The sequence below is a fragment of the Littorina saxatilis genome, linkage group LG3 (assembly GCF_037325665.1).
Source record: "Littorina saxatilis isolate snail1 linkage group LG3, US_GU_Lsax_2.0, whole genome shotgun sequence".
NCBI lineage: Eukaryota > Metazoa > Mollusca > Gastropoda > Littorinimorpha > Littorinidae > Littorina > Littorina saxatilis.
In genome coordinates, this window is record NC_090247.1 from 59976091 (window position 1) to 59998168 (window position 22078).

At 43.6% G+C, this 22078-nt stretch overlaps 2 protein-coding genes across 2 annotated transcripts; one reads left to right on the forward strand and one right to left on the reverse strand.

Annotated features, from left to right (window-relative positions):
- Positions 1 to 3009: 3009 nt before the first annotated feature.
- Positions 3010 to 10941, reverse strand: LOC138960991 (epoxide hydrolase 4-like). Its single transcript, XM_070332609.1, has 7 exons — positions 10751 to 10941; positions 8534 to 8806; positions 8149 to 8273; positions 7707 to 7819; positions 6922 to 7096; positions 5940 to 6097; positions 3010 to 4682 (listed from the first exon to the last, which is right to left on the reverse strand). Exons 2-7 carry the CDS (start codon positions 8732 to 8734, stop codon positions 4396 to 4398), a joined length of 1059 nt encoding a protein of 352 aa, XP_070188710.1. The 5' UTR covers positions 8735 to 8806; positions 10751 to 10941; the 3' UTR covers positions 3010 to 4395.
- A 1097-nt stretch (positions 10942 to 12038) lies between these two features.
- LOC138962821 (small nuclear ribonucleoprotein E) lies at positions 12039 to 20937 on the forward strand. The gene is made up of 5 exons (XM_070334780.1): positions 12039 to 12212; positions 15835 to 15861; positions 16374 to 16436; positions 17528 to 17606; positions 20408 to 20937. The coding sequence occupies exons 1-5, from the start codon at positions 12159 to 12161 to the stop codon at positions 20470 to 20472; spliced, it is 288 nt and encodes a 95-aa protein (XP_070190881.1). The 5' UTR covers positions 12039 to 12158; the 3' UTR covers positions 20473 to 20937.
- The last annotated feature ends 1141 nt before the right edge of the window (positions 20938 to 22078 follow it).

Consider the following 22078-nt stretch of genomic DNA (forward strand, 5'->3'; position numbering starts at 1 on the left):
TCTGAGCTCAAGGTAGGAGGTGGGGAGTTTGGGAGGGGAAAGTGAGTTTTGAGGGGAGGGGGGGGGGGGGGGGGGGGGTTGGCGGTCGAGGTGATGAGGTAACTTAATTGTGAAACCAGAAACAAGGACAGCTGTCCAAGGGAGCGCACCTCTGGTTGTTAATCCTCTCTAACACATTTCGATCTGAACAGTTGCGTCCCTTATAACGGTACTGAATTGCAATTGAATTACATAGGCAGCACTGTCCATCGTTGCAGTAACAATCTATTCAAATGTGACTTCTTGTCAAATGAATACCACGGTGTACATTACTTTGTTTAATCACAAACTAAATCAGTTAATTCATTCGGTGATTTCTTTCTCTCGAGGTTTCACAACCTCTCTACTGATGTCTTCGAAAGTCATCAAACACGCACTATTGCACTTACTAATAAATAACGAGACAACATTCTAAATTAAATTGCTGCATGTTGTATCTTATAGTTCCCCCGAAAGCGGCGTATGGTTGCCTGCCTGTCATACACGTAAGAATCCACTCGTGCAAAAACATGAGCAAACGTTGGAGTTTCAGCCCATGATCGAAGAAGAATAAGTATCGTATAGTGAACGAGAAACACGATTCGTTCATGCTATATAGCTACAGTGCTAGTGTCAAAGTTGCACATCTTGCTTGAGCCCTACTTCGTTGTTTGATGGTGGTAGTGTTGTGTGTTTGAGGAGGGGGGGCGTGTGTTTGTGTGTGTGTGTGTGTGTGTTTATGTGTGCGTGCGTGCCTACGTACGTGCGAGCGTGCGTGCATGCGTGTGTGTGTGTGTGTGTGTATGTGTGTGTGTGTGTGTGTGTGTGTGAGTGTGTGTGTGTGTGTGTGTCACATGTCCTTGGTCTCGGCGAAGAGTCCTGTCTGTCTCACGCAGTGACATTAGTCAGTCACGGTCTACATATGTCCGCTCGTCTATTTGTCATTGTTTGTTTGCTTGTCTGTTTCATCTCTCTGTACAACAGTTTACTGCAGATCTTAGAACATAATCGAGAGCACACACACACACACACACACACACACACACACACACACACACACACACACCGCGGCACACACACACACACACGCACACACACACACACACATACACACACACACACACACACACACACACACACACACACACACACACACACACACACACACGTGTACACCAAACGAAGTTACTACAGTACTTTCATAATATATTTGCTGAGACATAAATCAAAATCATAACATTCCACATAGGCTTCCAAAATGTCTCAGATATATTTATCTCAGATTGCTTTAATATCCTTTTAAACGTTCATCACAACTCACTATCAATGCAAAGGTCAACAGCACGGATCTGAAGACTGAAACAAGTCGCGTAAGGCGAAATAATAACATTTAGTCAAGCTGTCGAACTCACAGAATGAAACTGAACGCACTGCTTTTCACTCGTAGTTTCGTCAGTCCACCGCTCGTGGCAAAGGCAGTGAAATCGATAAGCCAGAATAGTGCGGTAATTGTCACGCTGAGCAGGATAACACGCTTTTCTGTATGTATCTCTATTCTTTTTAGCGTACTGAGTTTGTTTTTAATCCAAACATATCATATCTATATGTTTTTGGAATCAGGGACCGACAAGGAATAAGATGAAATTGTTTCAAGTCGATTTCGGACAACAATTTTAATCATAATTTTCATATTTTTAATTTTCAGAGCTTGCTTGTAATCCAAATATAACATATGTATATGTTTTTGGAATCATAAAATGACAAAGAGTAAGATGAAATTGTTTTGGATCGTTTAAAAAAAAATTAATGACAAGTTTCCGATTTTTAACGACCAAATTCATTAATTATATTTTAAGCCACCTTGCAACCTGAAATGCAATACCAAAGTCCGGCCTTCGTCGAAGATTGCTTTGCCCAAGTTTCAATCAATTTGATTGAAAAATGAGGGTGTGACAGTGCCGCCTCAACTTTTACAAAAAGCCGGATATGACGTTATCAAAGGTATTTATCGAAAAAAAAAAAAAAAAAGTCCGCGGATATCATTACCAGGAACTTTCATGTCAAATTTCATAAAGATCGGTCCAGTAGTTTAGTCTGAATTGCTCTACACACACACCCACACACACACACACACCACGACCCTCGTCTCGATTCCCCCTCTATGTTAAAACATTTAGTCAAAACTTGACTAAATGTAAAAAAAAAACTCATGACACACTAAAACTGACAAAAAATGGCAATGTTAAAGTCACAACATTCAACAATCAAGATGCATAAATTTTCAATCATCCAAACACTAGACAGGCGGATTTACCAACTTGTCTTTCAGTTAAACTCCGACCAGTCGCTTTGTCTCTTTATCTGTCTGTCCACTATGTACTTCTCGCGATGTTGTGAGCAGTCCGGGCAATGCAAACTCGAAAACACATGACACTTCGCGGTGCGGCTAAAGCAAAGACACGATTGTGGCTAATCAATATCGTGAATCGCTCTAACATTCTTCGGTTCAAATATTTCGAAAAGATCATGTACTTCGGCCTCCAACCCCCTTCACCCTTGCTAAAGGCCAGTGGCCTGCAGCAAATAAACATTCGTATTCGTATTCGCATTGTCCACAATGTCTGCCTGCTAACCTGTCAGTGTGACTGTCCGTTTTTTGTGAGTGTGGCTTTTTAGGTCAAATAAGCACATCTCGCTTTTGATACCAAAACCGAACCGAACCGAGGAACATTAGGCCAACAAAAAAAAATAGTCTGTTTACGGTAACCCGACCGACCCTATTTTTTTCGCGCGACCCTAGACTTTTTGGCATTTGGGGGAAAAAAAAAAAAAAGGCAAAATAACGTAAAAATATGGTTTTTTTGGGGGAAAAAAAATCCCGACCTACCAACCCTATTTTTTTGGCCTATGTTACCGTAAACAGACCTTTTTTTTTTTGGCCTTAGTTCAACTTGATGGGGGATCTTCTTCTTCTTCTTCTTTTCATCATAAAGGCACAGTCCTTCCTTTGAAATGTCTTCGGCTTACTATCCCATATCAGTGTCCAGGCTTTTCTTGAGGATAAAACCATCCCTCAGCTTTGTCACATACCAAAATTCAACAGTCTTGCTGCGTCCTGTGCAGGGTGGGGATTTTTAGAGAGAAAAAAAGATTTCTCTAAAGCCGATAGTATTGTTGTGGGTGTTTTTCCAAGAAATTAATTCATGAAAAAATCCCACTCTAAACAGAAAGGTGTCAGGTTATTGATTTGTGGTATGTGACCAATTTGAGGGATGACTTTATCCCATGTAAAAGCCTGGTCAGATCTGAGATGATGGGCCAAATATGCTCACACGGAAGGTAATGTGCATTTTTTTCTTTTCTACTTGAAATCATACGTTAATTGTATGTTTGACTAAAATATGATATTTTACACAGATCGAGACAAAATCAAAAAACAAGAAAGGTAGGTTGTTGGAACGTTTGTTATTGACAAAACAATACATTCACAAATATATTGACCCAACGGTCTTTTAAGTGCACAGACAAACAATAACGAAAACTTATGTGTAGGCTTACGCATACAGAAGAACAACACAAACAAGAGGGTTGCAGTCAGGCAAGATGAGCAAATCCAAAAACAAAGGTAGGTTTTTGTCAATAACAAACGTTCCAACATCCTACCTTTCTTGGGTTTTTTATTCTGAATTTTGGAACGTTGGCAATCTCTTTGTTTTTGGATTTGCAGATTGAGACAGTTAGTGTTCCCATAAGACTGCACTAGCGGTCGAGGTGAACAATGATGGTCGAACCTGCCCTTGTGACCTTCTCTCGAAAGCGAGTACTTGATTGCAGTGACCAGCCCTAGGATCCCAGGCTAGTGTTTCGTCTATGGATTCATCTCTCCGTATCGACCGCATGTGCGACAGGTGCGACGGTACAAGTGTTCAAAACTTTCTTCTGCTGGGACACTGGTCGCTCGTTCCCTCCACAAACGTTAGAGGCAAATTACACCTGCGCAGAGTCAGCGGCTGCGATAGAGATTATGACGAGTACTTGGCCTGTTTTCTTTCACGCAGCGTGTAGCGGGCTGTGAAAAAAACATTACCTCAATAATCTGCAGTGCGTCGTCTGTGCCGCTGACTCAGTCTGCGCAAGTGTAATTTGCCCCTTAGAAGTGTCGGTACGCGCGGTACGAGAACTGAAATGACGCAGAACGAGAACACACATCTCTTGGTTCCCTTGTCGGTGTCGTACGTAGGTTCCCGTCTTCCCAGCAACGTCTATCATTGTGTCAAACGTGATATGTCATCATCTTGCATTCAAGTGTGTTTTTTTCTTCCATCCTTTTCACCATCCCACTGTGGTTTTCATTGAATGTACAGTGTTCAGACAAGTTCACATCTGCGACGACAAAAATCTTCGCATGTATTTGTTGACTAAGTCTGGGCGGTCCATCTGCACAAAGTGACTAGCGCCCTCTATTATCTTCACAGTTGCGCCCCCTTCCACGTTCAGCTCCGAGCTGAGCTGGGCTAGCCGAACCTCCAACGCCTGATCCTGGTCGCCCCACACGATGAGCGTGGGACAAGATACCTTGATGTGAGCAGTCTTCGCAGGTGTTCTCATGTCAGTCGAGCGAAACATCTGCCGGTAGTAGTTGATTGGAGCTGTGAATCCACATCCTGAAAAATTCAAAGTGCATGTACCTAATATAGAGGTACAAAATGCTAAGAAATGGAAGGAGAAAAAATCCGTCTGAGAAAAATTGGTCGTAACGTCGAGGGAGCGTTGAAATAGGCCTAGAGGGGTGGTCAGGGGAGATACCCCCCAAAAAATAGGTGTGGTTAAGGTAACATAGCCACACAAAAATAGGGTAGGAAGGTAGGCAATCACTTTTTTTGTTTTTTTTAACTTTTTTTTCTAATGTGTACAAATTAAACCTACTTGACAGGGAAATAAGTGTGCGACTCGAGCGCTTTCGCTTTCATTGCGTTTTCTGCACTCGGGTGTTTTTTTGTGTGTGTTTTTTGACAAATGTAATAAAAAGTTACAGGGTCGGCCCCTAAAAATAGGGTAGGTCGGGTTACCGTAACCACACCTATTTTTTTTTTTTTTAGGCCTAATACAATGTAAGTTTAAAGGCACACACCTTCTCGTGAAAATACTTCTGACTCACCATCTTACCTCACTTGGTCAGTTACGCTCACAGAAATAAACAGCCTGGGTGCTGTTTCTGCGTCATTGGAATTTGTTCATGAATTATTTTTGTAATTTTAACCAGAAGGTTATTAATAAATTAATGTATGAAATGGGGCGGGGATGTAGCTCAGTCGGTAGCGCGCTGGATTTGTATCCAGTTGGCCGCTGTCAGCGTGAGTTCGTCCCCACGTTCGGCGAGAGATTTATTTCTCAGAGTCAACTTTGTGTGGAGACTCTCCTCGGTGTCCGAACACCCCCGTGTGTACACGCAAGCACAAGACCAAGTACGCACGAAAAAGATCCTGTAATCCATGGCAGAGTTCGGTGGGTTATAGAAACACGAAAATACCCAGCATGCTTCCTCCGAAAACGGCGTATGGCTGCCTAAATGGCGGGGTAAAAAACGGTCATACACGTAAAATTCCACTCGTGCAAAAAAACACGAGTGTACGTGGGAGTTTCAGCCCACGAACGCAGAAGAAGAAGAAGGTATGAGAAAAAAATGCCACGGTGCACAGAGATCACCCATGCTGTTCATGTTTAGTATGTGACCAAGTGGAGTTATGGTCTTATTTCTTGGAACATCCTGGGCAGATCTGAGACGGCACGGCGAGTCAAACCGTTTTCATGAGAAGGAGTGTGCCCGTAAAAGATGTCTCTCGTAGCACGTTAAGTAACAATTTGAAATTAAAACTTCCGGATTTTCCAACATCATCAAGAACCACGTCACTAGCACTTACGCCCGAATGTGTATTTGTACGCCTCTACATCCTCCTGTGACATCGTTCCTGACTTGACGCCCGACTGGTCACCAAGGAGAACCTGCTCCAGCAACAAGAAGTCCCGCATCCCTATGTACACCTCTGGCAGCCACGGCAGTTGAAAGAAAAACATGTACCTGAAACACGACGGAAACTTACAAAAAAGTACATTCGTTTTGAACATTGTGAGAAAAATTGAAAGTTCAGTGTACACTACTGTGGAGCATACAATTCAAACCCCAAACCACACACCCTTGCCACTCTAGTTTCTGTTAATGACATCCGACACCGATACATGTACAGCCTGGTGGTGGTGATCTTAACAATTGGGTTTTTTCTACTGACATGACCATGTCACCGAAACAGACTTCTGTTTCGAAATTCTTTGTCAGTTCCTGAGAGAATTGACACAAGGTTTACGTGACGACATGCTTTAAATTATGACGTCTTCTCCCACTCGTTTCGTTTATGATGTCAGAGATGTCACTTTGGAATACAGGGTCAAGAAGAGAAGTCTCTGTTTGTTCAATCGGTAACGTTTATCATTAAACATCGCTCGTATTCACTAAAACGCACTTTTACATCTGAGAACAATACAAACGCTAACAAGGCCAAAAAAAATAATAGGTGTGGTTACGGTAACATAGCCCCCAAAAATAGGGTAGGAAGGTAGGCAATCACTTTTTTTTTTTTAAACTTTTTTTCTAATGTGTACAAATTAAACCTACTTGACAGGGAAATAAGTGTGCGACTCGGGCACTTTCGCTTTCATTGCGTTTTCTGCGCTCGTTTACTTGTTTTTTTGGGTATTTTTTTGACAAATGTAATAAAAAGTTATAGGGTCGGCCCCCAAAAATAGGGTAGGTCGGGTTACCGTAACCAGACCTATTTTTTTTTTAGGCCCAACAGTTGTGTTTGTTTTCTCCCTCTGTCGGACAGAACTGCATAAGGTTTTACTCACCACGACTTTTTGAGCTGGCTGAAGCCGCCCTTGCTCTGGGTGAGCTTGGCGTAGGCTAGGGCCGTGGGGCAGTTCATGACGATTAGCTTGTCCACGATCTCGGGGTGTCTCTGCGCCACATTCCACGTCACCACGCCGCCCCAGTCGTGGCCAACCAGCACGCACTTCTTGTAACCTGGGTGACAAGACTTTGACGTCACTGGTTATTCTTCATTTTAAAAATGGCCAACCAGCACGCACTTCTTGTAACCTGGGCCACAAGACTTTGACGTCATTGGTTATTCTTCATTTTAAAAATGGCCAACCAGCTCCCACTTCTTGTAACCTGGGCAACAAGACTTTGACGTCATTGGTTATTCTTCATTTGAAAATGGCCAACCAGCTTGCACTTCTTGTAACCTGAGCGACAAGACTTTGACGTCATTGGTTATTCTTTATTTTAAAAATAGCCAACCAGCACGCACTTCTTGTAACTTGGGCGACAAGACTTTGACGTCATTGGTTATTCTTCATTGTAAAAATGGCCAACCAGCATGCACTTCTTGTAACCTGGGCGACAAGAGTTTGACGTCATTGTTAATTCTTCATTATTGCCCTCTCTCATACTCTCAACCCCCCCCCCCCCCTCCCCCTTTCCGCCTTTCTCTCTTTTCTTGTCATCGAATCAACAGTGCAGTGCATGTACTTGCCAATACTAATTTTAGCCTCTTATTCCCCGAAACCGGTTTGCACCAAACTAAATCTGCAGCCAAACATTCAGTTTTCGCACACACGCAAACACTTACCCAAGGCCGAGACGAGATTCTTGATATCAGTGACAAGCTTGGTGATGTCATAGCTGGACACTGATGACGGTTGGTCCGAATCCCCGTACCCTCGCTGGTCAATGGCCACCACCCTGCAATGGTAATGGTAAGGGTGAAGGTAGTCCTAAACCACTTCTGATCGTAGGGGAGCGAGATGTTACTCTCAACTTTATCTCGGGCCAGCTTTATGAGGGCGGTGCCAACAACTCTCCCTCGCTGCCTTCGCCTTCCCCGGCCCTGAAAAGTGTCAGGTACCCATTTCCAGCTGGGTGGACCAGAGAGCGCTCGGAAAAAAATCGGTTCTGAAACGACTTTACGATGAAACGGCACTAGCACTTCTAGTACGTTCCACTAAATGAATACGATGAAACTGGAAACGAAAAAAGGGACACATCTACGTTTAGAACAAAATGGCACTAACCTGTAGCTGTCTCTGAACTCCTTGAGCTGGTATCTCCAGGAGTACCAGAACTCGGGAAACCCGTGAACCAGCAACATCAGCGGCTTGCCTTCCGAGCCTGTGCTGACGTAATGCAGCCGTACTTCCTGTAAAACACATACCGGCGATTTCTGCACACACACATACATGTATGCACGCGCACGCGCACACACTCACGCTCGCACGTACGCCACGCGCACGCACACACGCACGTACGCCACGCGCACGCACACACACACACACTCGCGCGCACGCTTATACACGCACACACGTACTGGCGGTGCATGCATACCTACTCATGTAACTATATAGCATCCACTTCCACACAACCAAAATCATGTAACCGTGCTTACGGTGTGTATCTCACCTCCAGGTAAACGTAGCCATGCGTGCCGAGGTCCGGGTCCTGCAGACAGGGCGGGGGCTGAGGCCGAGACTTCTTGCCGAACACAGCACGTGGACCTCGCCTCAGGACTTCGAACACGAGATGCGCGATGACCATCACGCCAAAGAACACAGCGATAGGAGTCAGGACCAGCAGCTTCATCGCCTTGTTCAACAGCCCCATCTGTGTCGGTGGTGTACGTGGCTTTGGAACGTAGCTGTGGCTGGATTCCTGGTTGCTGCTCAGTTACGACCCCTGTGGTAAAAGATACAATGGTTCGTGTTTGATATTTGTTGTCTGGCGGTGATGGTGGTGGTGGTCGTCGTCGTCGTAGTCCTCGTCCTTCTTTTCCGTTGTCATCGTCGTCCTCCTCCTCTTCCTCCTCCTCCTCCTCATCATCCTCCTCCTCATCATCATCACCATCATCATCATCATCATCATCATCATCATCATCATCATCATCATCCTCATCCTCGTCATCATCATCAGCAGCAGCAGCAGCAGCAGCAGCAGCAGCAGCATATCATCATGTGTGTGTGTGTGTGTGTGTGTGTGTGTGTGTGTGTGTGTGTGTGCATGTGTGCGTCCGTCCGAGCGTGTGTGCGTGCATGCGGACGTGTGTGTGTGTGTGTGTGTGTGTGTGTGTGTGTGTGTGTGTGTGTGTGTGTGTGTGTGTCTGTCTGTCTGTCTGTCGTTCTTTCTGTCCGTGTGCAGAAACATGTATTTACATACATGTGTTACTAAGCTTTAGTGATACAACCACTTGTTGCTGGAATGCGTGCTAAGTTCATGCACAACCCTATACAACGATCGAGGCAAAAGAGTACGGATTTCCCTTTGCTGCTAACGTTGACAACACAGAATTAGGGCCTATACTCGTATCATAAATTAATAACTCAGTTGTCGAGGAGTCATCTAGGGCCAGTGTCACAGAAGCCGCTTGCATCAACATGATTCACTGGGGAGCTTGTCATTAACGACCAGTACAAGCCCCTGTGCCGGAGTCTGGCCATGTTTAACCCAAGCGAGTGGTCAGTCAAAACGCGAATGTCTTACCGGCCTGATCAACAGCAACTATCTGGGTTCTAAGTTTGCATGTAAAGGGCTGAGTTTCACGAAGCGAAAGTGGGCGCCACCCAAACGGGTGAGAACAAACCGCGGGGTCTGGTTCGTTGAAATCACTACAAATGGCTCAATTTCAACCAATCCAACACCGCGTCTGGCTCCCACCGGGTTGGTAACTTTCTCGTGCATCCTAACCATGGTGTCCATGAGTTTGTCATTGACAGTGCTGATAACCTCTGTGCCGGATTGGACGGAGAGCCTGCACACTGTTACACACGTAACGACCTGTCAAGGTCAATGTGCTCGGCGTAGCAAATAACGTTGTAAGTCAGGATTGAGCTAAATGTGTTCCATGTTTTGTTTTCTCCAGTATGACAAATTTGGTTGAGTAGGTTGCCTGTTTCATACACACTGACACAGACACATACACAGACATGACAAAGACTGACAGACATGCACCAGGAGCACGAGCGCCGCAATGACACACACACACACACACACAGACACACGCACGCACACACCGTGGCGCACGCACGTACCGGCACACGCAAACACACATGGCAAACTCACACACACCGCGCGCACACTCACACACTGTAACACACACACAGTGACACACACACACACACACACACACACACACTGTGACGTACAGCACGCACGCACGCACTGACACACACACACACACACATACACGCACGCGCACACACACACCGTCACACACTGACACACACACACACACACACACTCAGGGCCGGACTAGGCTAAGAGGAGGGGGGGGGGGGTTGCCAGTGGTGGTCCAGGGGGATGTTCCCCCTGGCGGAGTCAAGGGGCAGAGCCCCTTTTGGGGTAGGTCATATTCTGAGATAGGAAAATGGTCGCTCCTTGCATGATTGAAACGGCATAAAATAAACAATGATAAAAAATGTTTTAAATAAGTGAGGTACATGTTTAGGCTAAGGGGGGGGGGGGGGTTGCGCAACCGACCCCCATAACCCCCCCCCCCCCCCCCCCCCCCCGGTAGTCCGGCCCTGCACACTGGAGCTTCGGCTTGTATCAGTAGCTCTTACTGCGAGTAATGCCGACTAAGAGACAAATCTCATTAAACAGGTAAAGAGTACGCATGTTACTTACCAGTTCCAAAGCGTCTATTGAGGTATCCGAGCGGACTTAGGCGAGAAAAACTTCCACGGCAGTCTAGTATATCTAGCACCAACAGACACTGACAACACAGTATCCAGCATGGGACCAATTCAACTAATCCACCTGCTGAACCGTTGGTCAGCAAAGCTTTACTTCACTACTCAGACAGTGTGTGCTGTACTTAAAAGGCTTGCCGGTGTGAAACTGAGTGCATGTAGTATCATCACACCACGTTATCGCATCAACCTGAAACAGCAGTGGTACAGGTCAGCGACCAACACAGGGTAAAGTACACCTGTGAGTTCCTGCAGGGACATCTACTGACAGACAGCTGCGAAACCACAGGCGCATGATCCCTGTACTTTTATTGATTAGCGGCCTAGGGCCTGTGGTTACTGTCGGAGACAGGGTTAAAAGTATCCGACCCGAGTGGATGGATACACGCTTTTTGTACTTTTATTAATCTGAGACATTTCACACGATATTAAACTTTACTACAGTCATAATAAATGCGGTGCTGTACCTATTTCTTGTCGCTTGATTTGCATACATGCAGTCTCTTGAAGTATTAAAACACAACATAATGCAATGTGCTCACACAACTGCTAAAACACACACGTGACAAGCACACACACACACACACACTTTGCAACTGATATTCGAATGTTAATGAGAAACGTGACTACTTAATTTTTTTAGCTACACGGCTGTACTGAGTCGATCTGGATCAAGTTGTTTGACAAAAACTTGATTTAGAAATGAGCAAGTTCACCTACTAGTCTTTTGCCTCGTCTCCCTATCTCTACCCTCCCCCCGCTATCCTATGCCCCTCAGTCCCTGACTGACCCTTCCCCCTTCCCCCTAATGAACTGACTACATTCACATTCCCACCGTGCACTCACACACACACACACGCCGGGTAAATATTGGCCGTTGGCCCGGAACCGTAAAAAGGCAATCATCAATACATTCTCTTCTAAAAAGGACAACCAACAAAGAATGAATACATAAAATAAATGAATTAAAATTGATTAACAAAAAGAATAAAGATGTTGTTCGACTCTCACAGCATCCACGGATATATTCCGGTAAAAAGATGTACTGTTTTCCTCAAAAAGACGCTGTCACGACATGCCGACAATGTTCTAATTATTCTTGAACCTGTGAAATTGGGCAGATTTCATGTTGATATGATAAGAATAAAAAGAATGCGAAGGAATACAAGTTTAAATATCAGTATACATATTTTACAACAATAAAACTTCCGTGTATTTTCTGTTCCAAAATTTGCACTTACCATTCGCCATTTTCCGGCGCGTTCGAACAACGTGAGGCTTCTCCGCATCAAAAGCGTTGGATTTTTTAACCTGCGTGAGATATTACAGAAAAACAGGACACCATGGCGTACAAAGGAGCTGGAACGAAGGTGCAGAAAGTGATGGTGCAGCCGATCGTATCCTTTAAATTTCGTTTAGAGAGTTATGCATGTTCTTGCGTGAAAGATCTGCACCGCTGCACGCTCTGGGAATGAGGCGACAGTCTCAGTCTTTGTCATTTTGTCAAATTTGTGTCTTTCCTTCCTGTGTTGTTCTGTCACAAGACTAGTGTCACTGTCAGTGTTACTTGGTTGATTAGTGTGTGATGTCGTTTGTTTTTAATTGGTAATCTTGACGTCTGCTTAAGCATAGGTTTTTTTCTGCTTTGTAGCTCGAACAACTCACCACAGTTATTTGTTTTGTTGATATAAAGAAGAGTTAAGAGTAAGCCATTATAATCACACACACACACACACACACACATACTATATACTATATATAATTAACGTTGTCTGCATAATTTTGTAAGTAAGTAGGCATGTGACCAGTAATTCTCATGGATGTGCAGGGTTTAGCCCGGGAGAAAAAGGCAATGGGACATTTGTTCCCCTCAACCAAATTCCGATGGGACATAGTCGAAGGCAAGAAGCGCCCGAGAGGCCCGCACACGTTTTGGCAAAATGGTGCCATCTGAGGATTAGCCGCTATATCGTGTTATTTATGTGAGTGTGTGTAATCCGATGTAAAGTGCAGTGTTGTTGCCAGGCCTCGGTCTTCGGTCTCTTGATTTGACGCATTGGACCTAGCCTTGTCCGGTCGATGGACCGATACGTTTTTTACGTTTTAGTGGTCAACTGACCGATACATATTCGTACAAGGCGGACAAGGTCTGCAATGAATGGAATGGGAGTTGCAAAGTCGAAAAACAAACCCCGATCGAAATACTCATGTTCGCTACGAGTAAAAAAAAATGCATTCGGTGCCGGGGGTCCTGATTTGGCCTGTATGGTCCGCTGGACCCCAAAAGCTACAACAAACTAACTCGGTGCCGAGTCCGTGTTTGTCGTCATTGACACTCGAGGCTGCGTTTACAGAAGTACCCGATCCAGCCGGTGTACCTATTTACCGAAAACGGCGCAAACAGCGGAAAGTTCATCAATATAATACTACGGCATGGTAATGCGAAGATCAGGCAGAATCCCTACATTCGCACACTGGGCACTGTATTGGAAAGGGTAGCCTTACATTTAATGTGTACTGCCAAAAAATCAGCAAATGAGCGCCCTACACTAATTTCTGTGAGAATCAGCAGGGTTCGACACTAGCGGGGGCGGGGGGCGAAACGCCCCAGAGTTTTGTGTTCCGCCCCAAACATTGCCGAAGCTTGGGGCCCACTCCGCCCCAGGATAAATTCCAACAATGACAAACCGAAAATTCTAATGCCAGAGCCAATCACTAAAAATCGCCAGTCAAAGTCGTCACTGAAATTTGCGTTACAATCAATGCCGCAGTCAAGAAACAAAAACATTGAAATCGTCGAAGGACAATGCCGCAAGGAAAATAACTCCCAGATTGCGCTCTTTAGCGTGAGAGATAAGTATCGCCTTCAAATGCCAAACGCAAAATGTGGCGACACATCCCTGGTGTAAAAAGACATGGAAATGAAGATGAAGAACAGGGTGGAGAGAAACGAAAAAAGGAGACCGATGCAGCCAAAAGCGCGAAGCGCTGTCGTAATTTCAATGTCAAAATAATGGTTGAAAGAATTTCCCTGGCTTCAGTACGATGAAGTAAAACAGACAATGCATTGCCGCCCGTGCAGATCTTATAGCGGATAACCACTTGGAAAAAGTGGGGATTCTGAAGGTACATATATACTTAGCATGAATAAGAGTGGGCCCCAGATTTTTGTTTTCCGCCCCAGCAATTTCCATCTCTGGGGCCAGTGTGGCCCCAGGCCAAATAAGTTAGTGTCGACCCCTGATCAGATAATAAAGTGTTATCATTGTTTAATGGCTTTATTGTCATATTTGCGTAAAAAGATAGATTTAACTTCGGACTGTAAGTTATTTTGCAGTGCATGTATCAAAGGTACGGCGGTACAATTTGGACCTATTGTTTGTGTAACCGTGTGCCGAAACACTACGATCACCTCGGGAAGCGAAGTGCAATCAAACAGGATTGAAAATGTTAGGGAACATACAGACAATCGGAAACCACCAGACCCTATCACAAACAGAATTCTACAATACACCGGTGTTGACTTTAAAGGCCAACAACTCGGGTGCAGAGTCTGCTGTGAAAGGAGCGGTAGCCTCCCCTGTCACATTTGTTTTTTAGGGAGGTCCACATGACCTATTGTCTTTTAGGCTGGCAACCACACTGAAAGTGTACATTTGGTGGCGCAGACGGAACGTAATATCAATGCGCCCTTTGACGCACTGAAGGGAATTGTGATGGGACATTTTCAGATTTAATGGGGCAGGGCGCACGAGTAATTGAAACCCTGGGTGTGTTCTTTTCAAAAACCAAGTTCTACTTCTAATGAAGAAATTGTTTTCTTTTCACAATGTCAGTGTAAACAGATTGTGTGGTGATTGTGGTGCCCGATATCATAGACAACCTGAGTTTTTCCTTGTAATTGTTTGTGTTTGTTTGCATTTGCAGCTGATTTAACTTTTGTTTAACTTTAAGGTTGTGGCTGTTTGTCAAATGTTGTATTTGGGAACATTCAGACCTAGGAACTCATACGATATCGCCGTATTTTGTACGCATGATTGTCGAGAATACGCTCAGTACGGTCAGTGAGAAAAAAATACGATGAGAAAAATTCCTAGACTACTTTTCTTCACAAGCCCATCCTGAAGCCGATCCAGTATTTTGGCACATGATTACGTCACTATATTAGCCGCCGTCAAAAAAAATATAATCGGTTCGTGTCAATCAATCAAAACAACCAGGCAAACGAAAGTACGGTATTTGGCGAAATCGGCTCCGAGAATAAACAAGTGAAACAAAGAAGAAAAGTGAAAAAGTTTGAAGAAAAATATCACACACACACACAATTTGTAACCAACACACACATGTAGTCCCGCCCGGAATAAGCTTTTTTGGGATGATTTACAACTTTTGCGCACATTTTGAACAGACGAAAACACAACATGGCGGCTCTCGCTCCTCCAACTATCGCGAGACACACAAAAACGAAATCCCGCGCGCGCGAGATCCTGATACATCCGATGTTTCTCTGTACTCTTGTCACGACGACTTGTTGACAAACGAAGATTCGCGAAAGAAAGAGAAAAGCGCCGAGTCTTGAGTAGAGAGCTAATAAAGTACCGGTAATCGCTAATCGAGTGAAATGAAAATCCGCGGCGACTTCCTTTAGGTGAATGCTATTCAAGTTTAGGTAACGTTTTAGCCGCATATTTTTATAAGCCGCAATGACTTTTTTTTTTTTAAAGTCGCGGCTTGTAGTCCGTCAAATACGGTACAGTTTGTGTCAGTAAAAATTGAAAAAAGCATTTGTTTTAAATGTATAGGTAAACTTAATTAACGGTGTGACGGACGCGCATGAGGCATGTTTTAATCATGGATGTGCAAACGCTGTGTGGAGTACGCTCATTTTTTTGAAAATACACCAAGTTTGTTTGAGAATACTCAAAGTGCAAAACAGGGGTTCCCAGGTCTGAACATTTGATTTGGTACATGTATGTAGAATGATTGAAACAATCTTTGTCTTCCTTGACCAGAAATCAGAACTTGATCTTCAGGTATCTTCAGAATGTAAGTAACATTCTTTGTTCTTGCAGAAGTGTGTGTCATCAAAAGTTGATTACCATAACCTCAGAAGAGTTTATTGTTCACTATGACCTTATGTATTGAGTTTTAAAGTTGGAACTTTTCCAGTTCCACAGCAAGTAAAAGCCCTGAAAGAGTTAATTCATCTGTGCCAGTAACTATGAGCCCTTGCTTAGCAGTAGCCATGTTATTGCAGTACTTTTTACAGATTTAACAAGTGTTATTGCACTGTGCGACATAGAGTTTAAGACAGTCTATTGTCTAGCACCAGCTTACAAATTTGTACTACGTTGCAAGCCCCTGGAGCAAATTTTTGATTAGTGCTTTTGTGAATAAGAAACAATTGACAAGTGGCTCTATCCCATCTCGCTCCGTCGCGATATAACCTTGAATGGTTGAAAACGACGTTAAAGAAAGATAAAGAAAGAAGCTTACAAATAATTACGTGAAAGAGAGTAAGATCAGAATATTTATGTTTTTCTGTGTTGATTTTGCAGAGATCTCGGATTCAAGTCTGGCTGTACGAACAGATAAACACACGAATTGAGGGCTGCATTGTGGTGAGTTTTTGATTGCTGGTCAGCTGGTCAGCTCAAAGTGGCATGTGCACGTGTTAACTGACAATTCTGTGATTGCATCACTCCGTTAAGTTTGTTCTGTGTCCCAGAAACCACAGGCACTTGGTTTAGATGCAGATCAACAAGTTAAAGATTAGTGTGGGTGGTCACTGGGCATGTCGTTGAAACTGAAAGTATGAAACATTAAGTGATTAACTTGTATGGAAAGGGCCAGTTGCCTGTACAAGAGTGGATTGGCTTTCTTTGTCGTGTCAAATACACAAATTTTGGGGGCGCTGGTATTGTTTTTTGTGCTCATTCTGATTAGGCCAAAAAATAATAGGTCTGTTTACGGTAACATAGGGTAAAAAAATAGGGTCGGTAGGTCGGCTTTTTTTTTTTTTTTTTCAATTTTTTTTCTTTTTTTTCTCCCCTCTCTATGATGTTTCACAGTTCATTTCTTCTCATCAATCCCTGTTTTTGCCTGTTGAAAAACGTTAATGATACTAAAACTCGCTGGATAGGTACTGATAATTTTCACCCCATCCTTTTCATGACAACATTTATCAAGCTTTACAGCTAGCGGGTGGCGAACACCACTGCGTGCATCCATTTTGAAAGGAAGTAACACGAGTGACGACCCTTTACTCCTGACAGTACTTTGAGCTTACCTCCCTTCTGTCGTCTGCTGTTTGAGCGCAAACAGCTCTATTTTGGATGCGGGTTTTTTTTGTTTTTTTCAGACGATCCAAAAAAAAGATTAGTGTCGGGCCTAAAAACTAGGGTCGGTCGGGTTACCGTAAACAGACATTTTTTTTTTTTTGCCTTACACTTACAGTGGAATCCCTCCATTTAAGACTCCCTCCCATTTATTTTAAGACTTTCTTTCAGATTTTCGTTTCATAACTTCTGTCAATTTAACTCCATTCAAAGACTCCGTCCTTTTTTGATTTTCTCAGGGTTTTTTGAGGTCGTATAAAAGGGGGTTCCACTGTACGTTGCTCATCATAGAACTTTTTCAATTGAGGCGTAAGGATATTTTAAAATGTTATGCTCGATTATGACGATTACATCTTGTGTGTCTTCTTTCCCAGGGGTTTGACGAGTACATGAATCTGGTGCTTGATGACGCAGAGGAGGTCCACATGAAGACACAGAACAGAAAAACACTGGGTAGGTGACGCCGCCTTTTCTGTCTGTCATATGAGCGTTGATGCGTTGAGCTGCCGTTATGCGCCATACATGGCCCAGCTCATCCGGCTTCAGCGTGTTTTTATATCGGAGTGATCCTTCTCCTAGACTGGTGGCTTTACAGGGCTGTCGAGTCCAGTCTACCCGGCTATTTGGCCATAGCTGGCTGGTTTGTTTATCTGAGGTGACCTTCCCCAGGGCTAGAACTTAAAATGGCGGCTCTTGTTCGCATGATGCTCCCGTCATTGGACACCTGGGGTATTTCTTGAGTGTAACAGTGCCACCTGTTACCCCGCCCCCTCCTGTTGGAAGCACCGCCAGTTGGTCCGCGACTGCTTATTCGTCCTGGCAAGCCTGGCTTATTTCGCAGCTAACCTCCATATCTGAAGGCCATCACACTATCCGCCACCTGTGAACGCGCCTGGTTGGGGGTGGTCGCCCCTACAGGACGCCGCCTTTCGTTACCATCAGGTCCTCCTTTTCAGGGATGTCAATGTCATTAGGCTTCGGGCATCGGTCATAGTCCGATTAACTACCGCCAATGTCTGATTCATATGGTCAGGTGTCGGTCAGATGTCTGATCATACTTCGTAGAGGGCGGACAGGGTCTGATTACATTTTGTTTACCCCCCGCGGGTTAGGGGGAGTCCCATATTGGTTGGGACGAGAAAGAATTTACCCGATGCTACCCAGCATGTCGTAAGAGGCGTCTAACGGTTCTGTTTCTCCTTTTACCCTTGTTAAGTGTTTCTTGTATAGAATATAGTCAATGTTTGTAAAGGTTTTAGTCAAGCAGTATGTAAGAAATGTTTAGTCCTTTGTACTGGAAACTTGCATTCTCCCAGAAAGGTCATATATTGTACTACGTTGCAAGCCCCTGGAGCAATTTTTGACTCACATGCGAAGCAAAAGTGAGTCTATGTACTCACCCGAGTCGTCCGTCCGTCCGGCCGTCCGGCCGGCCGTCCGGAAAACTTTAACGTTGGATATTTCTTGGACACTATTCAGTCTATCAGTACCAAATTTGGCAAGATGGTGTATGATGACAAGGCCCCAAAAAACATACATAGCATCTTGACCTTGCTTCAAGGTCAAGGTCGCAGGGGCCATAAATGTTGTCTAAAAAACAGCTATTTTTCCCATTTTTCCCATTTTCTCTGAAGTTTTTGAGATTGAATACCTCACCTATATATGATATATAGGGCAAAGTAAGCCCCATCTTTTGATACCAGTTTGGTTTACCTTGCTTCAAGGTCAAGGTCACAGGAGCTCTTCAAAGTTGGATTGTATACATATTTTGAAGTGACCTTGACCCTGAACTATGGAAGATAACTGTTTCAAACTTAAAAATTATGTGGGGCACATGTTATGCTTTCATCATGAGACACATTTGGTCACATATGATCAAGGTCAAGGTCACTTTGACCCTTATGAAATGTGACCAAAATAAGGTAGTGAACCACTAAAAGTGACCATATCTCATGGTAGAAAGAGCCAATAAGCACCATTGTACTTCCTATGTCTTGAATTAACAGCTTTGTGTTGCATGACCTTGGATGACCTTGACCTTGGGTCAAGGTCACATGTATTTTGGTAGGAAAAATGTGTAAAGCAGTTCTTAGTGTATGATGTCATTGCTAGGTTTAGTTATTTGACCATGTCAAGGTCAAGCATGTGAGTCGTATGGGCTTTGCCCTTCTTGTTTGATTAGTGCTTTTGTGAACAAGAAACAATTAACAAGTGGCTCTATCCCATCTCCCCCCTTTCCCCTATCCCATCTCCCCCCTTTCCACGTCGCGATATAACCCTTCGTGGTTGAAAACGACGTTAAACACCAAATAAAGAAAGAACATTTTGTTTGCATCGGTCATACATAGTGCTTACATTGCTTTTAATTTAGATCACAAAATTTGACCTTCCCAGAGTTTTGCAGCCAAGTGCTCCAGAGCACAACATCAGCTAACCCTTTTTGCAATCAGCAAAATGTGTAAACCACCCCGAACACAGCAACTCATTTACAACAAGAACTGATCCAGGGCATCTGTAGCTGGTAGACATAGAAAGAACAGTTGCTAGCAGACGATGATGCGTATGAGTATGACCACAATGTCCGTCACGTAAAATGTCCTATTGAAATTCATGAAGCTGGTCAAATGTCCTATCCTTGTTAGATAATGTCAGGACGATTGTCCGATTCACTAAAAATTTGTAGCAACATCCCTGTTTAAGATATCCGCCTTATTGAAAAAAGGCTCTACTTTCTCAGATTTTTCGTTTAGGCCACACACACAAATATGTTGGTTTAGGGTAACGTGACCCTCCAAAATAGGGTCAGTAGGTAGCCTTTTTATTAATTTATTTTTTTATTTAGTTGACCTCTTCATAATATGAAAACATCACAAACACCATTTTCTCTGAAGCTCTTGAATTGGTGTCGAGTTCAAAGGAGGTTACTTCCCTTAGTCTTGGTATGGTTCGCAATATGTGCTAAAAAGTTTGTTTGAAATTTTGTTTTTGGTAGGTTTTTTAAGAAATGAAAAAAATGTTTTAGGGTCAGCAGGACAAAAATAGGGTCGGTGGGGTTACCCTAAACCAACACCAGGGCTCTTTTAATTTACCTCGGTTTTACAACCACCTCTTTTTAAAATGTTATGGTCTGGTTTTTGGTGACCTTCAAAGGGGGTGCCTTTCTAATGTGAATCCCTCAGATCTGTCTCATTCTCTCTGTGCCAGCCTAGCACTGGATTGTTCTAATTATCTTAATCTGTTCGATTTTGTTCCAGGGAGGATAATGCTCAAGGGAGACAACATCACACTCATCCAGCAAGTTCAAGTCCCAGGGGAATGAGACGAGTTATCTTGTTTCTCTCCTTTTTTTTTTTTTTTTAAATAATCTCACTCTCTGTATGTCAGTTCATTTTATTCTCAGAAATTTTTGCTAGGGTGAGTCAGGGGTTAAAAACACATGGTGAAATACACAGTTGACAGTGTATGTATTTTGTAATGTGCGGTTTTGATGTAAGAACGTAATGTCGAACTCTTGTCAAGACATAATTTGAAACTTTTTTGGGGGAAGTGAGGGGGTCTTAATTTCACCCATACCACCCTAATGTGAAAAGAACATACTTACCTTTGGCAGACAAACTGGCAGACAGATTTCTCATTTATCAACATTTTTTTTGAAAATACGCATTTTCATCTGTGTTCACATGGCCTCTCATTGGTTGAATGTTGTCTGTTTCAATGCTTTTATCGTCCTTATTTGATACATTTCATGATTCATTGTTGTTTTAAATAAAATGTAAAAGCCAAACTGTGTTTTTGCCTTTGTGTGTAATGTCCATCGATTAAGTGTTATGGTTGGTTTGAAGACTGAGTGACTGTGAGTGAAGGCATGCAGTTATGAGTGCTGTTATATGTTTTGTTTTTTACAGAGGTAGTTGGATCAAGAGAGTCAGAGAGTGTTTGTGCACGTGTAACACCCCTTGATACAGAAAGTTGCTTATTTTTGTCAAACCAGTGGCAACGCACTTGCGCTCGGAAGCGAGAGGTTGCGTGTTTGACCCTGAGTTGTGGTGGTCAGTATTTTATGGAGATAGTATGCATTATATCTTTCCAGAAAATCTCTTTTCGTTCAGGTGAGGGTTAGATGTCGAACTGGAAAGACTCGTGCAGAAGATGATCGGGTTCAGTGATTGACAGTGTGAAGAAATTGGCCATGCTGAAGTAGGCGATGCAAATGAGAGCTTCCAAGGAGTTGCAGCAAAGCAAGTACAGAGGGATGAGATTCTTCCGCCTAAGTCCTTACCTGGAAGGTCAACGGGGGCGCATAATTCCAATTATGAAATGAATAAGATCTAACCAAACATTAATAAAGTCATGCCTCTCGATCCGTGACCTCTTTGATACCTAACGGTAAATGTTCGGTGAAGATGTGTGTGGATGCAGTGCCCTGCTGTCCTCACACCCGTCGCGATATAACCTTGAATGGTTGAAAACGACGTTAAACACCAAAGAAAGAAAGAAAGAAAGCTGTCCTCACAGTCCAGATGTGAAAGACCCAATCTGTCTTGTGAAAACATGGGACAAGACGATCCCTCCACTTGGTCATTTTATACCAAAAACGAACAACCAATGGACAGATTATATTTTATAAGTAAATGTCATAAGCAGTTGTTGCAAAATATTTCATTACAAAAATTCCAACTCCCCACAGCAAATAGACAGGGGTTTATTTTTGGTTTGACTTGTGACCAAGTTGAGGGATGGTCTTATCCCATGCCATATCTGAGACTGAGGCAAACTTTGACAAGGCGGAGTGGGCCTTTTGAGGCTTTTTGTACTGGTAACCTGTTTCTTGAGAGCAGCTGTACAGTGAAGGTTGTCAGAGAGCTCGGAGAATACAGTGGAACCCTCCTTTAAAGACCCCCCAATTTATTACAGGCATGGGAATT